The sequence below is a fragment of the Pygoscelis adeliae genome, unplaced genomic scaffold (genome assembly GCF_000699105.1).
Source record: "Pygoscelis adeliae isolate BGI_AS28 unplaced genomic scaffold, ASM69910v1 Scaffold114, whole genome shotgun sequence".
Taxonomy (NCBI): Eukaryota; Metazoa; Chordata; class Aves; order Sphenisciformes; family Spheniscidae; genus Pygoscelis; species Pygoscelis adeliae.
In genome coordinates, this window is record NW_008824587.1 from 3,926,205 (window position 1) to 3,930,073 (window position 3,869).

The 3,869-nt window shown below is 65.4% G+C and overlaps 1 protein-coding gene across 1 annotated transcript in view; it reads right to left on the minus strand.

Annotated features, from left to right (window-relative positions):
• The window catches only part of HMCN2 (hemicentin 2), a 42,945-nt gene that overhangs the window by 5,197 nt on the left and 33,879 nt on the right, over nucleotides 1–3,869 (minus strand). Inside the window, exons 57-68 of the mRNA XM_009322185.1 lie at nucleotides 3,618–3,754; nucleotides 3,355–3,493; nucleotides 2,984–3,131; nucleotides 2,590–2,717; nucleotides 2,305–2,461; nucleotides 2,064–2,185; nucleotides 1,664–1,828; nucleotides 1,468–1,575; nucleotides 1,245–1,379; nucleotides 817–951; nucleotides 505–695; nucleotides 4–111 (exon numbers count right to left, since the gene is read on the minus strand). Coding sequence (XP_009320460.1) covers nucleotides 4–111; nucleotides 505–695; nucleotides 817–951; nucleotides 1,245–1,379; nucleotides 1,468–1,575; nucleotides 1,664–1,828; nucleotides 2,064–2,185; nucleotides 2,305–2,461; nucleotides 2,590–2,717; nucleotides 2,984–3,131; nucleotides 3,355–3,493; nucleotides 3,618–3,754 — 1,673 coding nt within the window. The remainder of the gene's footprint in view (nucleotides 1–3; nucleotides 112–504; nucleotides 696–816; nucleotides 952–1,244; nucleotides 1,380–1,467; nucleotides 1,576–1,663; nucleotides 1,829–2,063; nucleotides 2,186–2,304; nucleotides 2,462–2,589; nucleotides 2,718–2,983; nucleotides 3,132–3,354; nucleotides 3,494–3,617; nucleotides 3,755–3,869) is intronic.

Sequence of the window (3,869 nt, forward strand, 5' to 3'; positions counted from 1 at the left end):
TGCGGGCAGGTGGGTGAAGGTGGGCAGGGTGTGGACGGAGAGGGAGAGCCAGCGGACGGCCCTCCCAGCCGAGTTCACTGCAGTGCAGGAATAGCTCCCGGCGTCCCCTTCCTGCACGGGGAAAGGGGGGAGGACAGGGGGTGGGCTCAGGTCTGGGGTCTGGCTGCAACCCTGGCTCGCTGGGCTGCATCTCTGCCGGCTGTTGTACCCCCAAAAAGCTATGGCTTGTCCACGGCCACTTTTTCCATCCCATGTTAACAAACTCATGCTGCCCCAACCCACCAGCCTGTTGCAAAGGACTGAACGGGGCTCCCCATCTGCCAAGTATTTTTGAAAGCAGCCAGGATGCAGCTCAGCTAAGTGACACCTCGTCCTGCCAGCCCCAGCCCAAGGACATGGCAGAGCACAGAATAACCTGGGCTTTCTTTTCCGCAGCAAGAGACACTTGTTTTCCAGTTCTCCGACCTTACAGTTAGCTCGGCTGCAGGAGGGGATGGTGCTCACCTGGATGTCCCGGAGCAGATGCTCCCCGGAGGGCAGGACGGTGGCCTTCCCCCCGCCGCCCCACACCGGGGCTCCCTCCCGGCTCCAGGACACGCGAGGCCGGGGGCCCCCCCGGGCAGCGCGGGGCAGCAGCCCCTCCAGCCCTTCCAGGACAGCCAGCTCTGCCGGGCCAGCTGCGATGACGGGGGGCACTGGATAGGGCAGGAGGGCAGGGACTTGCTCACACCTTGACAGCCATGTTTCACTACAAGGTGCCAGGGAAGGAGCCAAGCAGAGGAGGGGGCGAGCGCTGGGGCCCTGATCCTGCCTTACCTTGCACAATCAACCTGGTCCTCCCTGCAGCGGTGCCCGAAGGGTTGCGAGCCACGCACAGGTAGATGCCCGCATCCCCCGGGGAGGCCCGGAGGAGGTGCAGCTGCCCATTGGGGAGCACCTTCAGCCCAGGCCCTGCGGGGATGGGCAGGAATGAAGGGCAGGACAGGGCAGCACAGCCGTGCTGGGGCATGGGTGGATGGTGTGCAGGGACTGCTTCGCCTACAGAAGTGCCCCTTCCTGGGGAGTCCCCCAGGGAACAGCTCCAGCGATCACCGTCCCCACCTTGGACGGCAGCCGGGAGCCCGGAGGACCAATGCACAGTGCCACCCAGCACCTTGCTGGGATGCCTACAACCTTCAAGGACCCAAATCTCCCCCCGGACAAAGGCTGGCAGGCAGCGTGGGCTCTGCCAGCCTCCCGCTCACCTCCAGCGATGCCGACACCATCCTTCTGCCAGGTGACCTCTGGCCGGGGGACCCCAGTCGCCTCGCAGGACAGCACCGCGCTGGTGTTGGCCATCACCATCAGCATACCGGGCAGGGGCTTCAAGGCGGGGGGCTCTGTGAGTGGCAGGGAAGCATTGCCCACCGGGGATCCCCCAAGGTGGGCCAAGGCACAGGGAGTGGGACCCCTGGGAGCCATGTGTACCGTGCACCGTGAGCCAGAGGTGTTTTCGGGCTGTGCCAGCAGCACTCCTCGCCGTGCAGGTGTAGCGGCCAGCATGTGAAGGAAGCACCTGCCTGATCTCCAGGGCCCCTGGGAAGACAGCGGGCAGAGGAGAGGCAGCGGGATGGCTGGCAGGGACCCACCGCCCCACTGGGGCTGCACTGCTCCGTGCCCGTACCTGTGGGCAGGACGTGGTAGCCCCCTCCTCGGCTGCCCAGCTGAGCCCCCTCCTTGCTCCACGACACCATGGGTGGGGGCATGCCAGAGGCGTAGCAGGTGAGGACCGCAGGGGACAGCCGGGTGACAACCACATCCGTAAGGTCATCAGCAATGGTGGGGGGCACTGGAGAGGTGAGGGAGGGAGGTGAGCAGGGCTGCATAGAAATGCTGAAGGGGATCCCATCCCCATGCACATGGGCACAGGTATTTCTATTTCCCCCCTTTCCCACCCCCACGTTCAGTCCTCTAGAGGGAACCCAACACTGGAGGGGCTGGAGCACACCCCACATCACACCTGAGGTGGTGACAGACCCTGGAAAAGCCACTCTCAGCAAGACCCACAGCCCCCAGGAACTCACCGTGGACGGACACGAGGAAGACCTTGCGTGCCTCTCCGGCAGTGTTGGTGGCGATGCACTCAAACCGCCCCTCGTCCCGGGGACTGGGGCTGGTGATGAGCAGCGACCCTGAGGACCGCAAGCTGCATGGGCAGAACACGTGTCGGGGTCAGCCCCTGCCCCGCGGGGAGCAGTGAGAGGGGGCAAACCACACCCTACAGTGGGACCCTTTGGCAGGCGAGGCGGTCGGTGCTGCGGGTACCTGTAGGCACCGGGCGGGAGGTGCGGGTTCAGAGGGTGGCCGTCCTTCTCCCACCTGATGTGGGGCTCGGGGGATCCCCAGGCGTCGCAGCCCAGCGCGGCTGGCTGCGGGGCCAGCAGGGTGAGGTTGGAGGGCCCGGGAGCGATGGCGGGAGGGACTGCGGAAGGGCATGGCAGTGATGAGCAGAGGACAGCAGCACATCGTTGTACTATCGAGAGTAGCCCACTAGAGGTGCGTTGGAGGGGGGTGAGCCCAGGAGGGATCCGGCTTGGTTCTTCCACTTACCCAGGACGCGGAGGTCCAGGCCTCGCCGGTCAGAGCCGGCGGGGCTGGATGCCATGCAGAGGTAATAGCCCGAATCCTGGACCTGAATGGGGTCAATTTGCAGGGAGCCACCTGGCAGGAGCTGCAGCCTGGGGAGGGAGAGCAAGGAAGCCCTGCGTGGGGGTCTGCACGGCCAGGCTGCAACACACAGGGACGTGCGGCTGGGAAGGTGGCAGGTAGCATTGCAACCAGATGTGGCACGTGTCCGCTGAACTGGCATGGGGACAGAGCAGAGCTCTTTGCCAAGGAGGACAGTGCTGTCTCTGCTCCAGGCATGCCAAATTGCCTATTGATGTCGGGGGTGGCACGATCCGAGAGCCAGCTCTTGGTGCCACCAACCTGCAGATCCTCGTACCTGTTGCTCCCGCGAAGGGGCAGGAGCCGGCCATCCTTCCGCCACGTCACCCGGGGCACGGGCCACCCCTCCGCCCGGCACGGCAGTACCGCTGAGCCATTCAGCAGTGCCCTCACCTCCTCAGGGCCCGGCTGGATCTCCGGGGCCACTGCGGCAGCATCCAGCCGGCACCAGAGAAGGAAGGAGACAGGGCTCAGGGGACAGAGAACATCAGCCCAGACTAGCACAGGGGGTTGGGCACCATCCAACCCCCCCTTTCCATTACCCCAACCTCAAGACACCCCATAATAATATTACACATCCCTGAACTAACAGGGACGGAGCTGGCATTTGCTACCAGCAAAGCCCCGTGGCGGGGCATCATCTCTCACCGTGAACCTCCACCTGGACGCGCAGGCTGGTGTCCCCCAGCGCATTGGTGGCCCTGCAGCTGTACTCCCCGCCGTCCGCCGCCCCCACGGCCCGGATCTGCAGGAAGCGCCCCTCGGCCAGGACCCCCCTGCGGGGATCCTCACCCCCAGGTAGCCCCCGTCAGCAGCTCTGCCCGCATCACCCCCACCCACAAGCACGACGGGGCAGATGAACTGCATCCCAGCCCCCATCTGCGCACCGTTCCAGGTCCCATCACACGTACCCGCAGTGGGGAGCCCTCCCAGTGCCACTCAATATGGGGGGGTGGCACAGCACCCTCAGGGCACTCCAGGATGAGCTGCCCCCCTGCCACGGCAGTGACGCTGTAGGTCTCTCCAACGCTCGCAATGCTGAGAGGTGCTGCGGGACGCAAGCCAGGTGGGTCAGGGTGTACCACGTGGGTTGGGCACCCCCATACCTGTTGCCATAAGTCATGCATAGCCCCCCCCCGCCCCGCAGGACCATCACGCTGTGC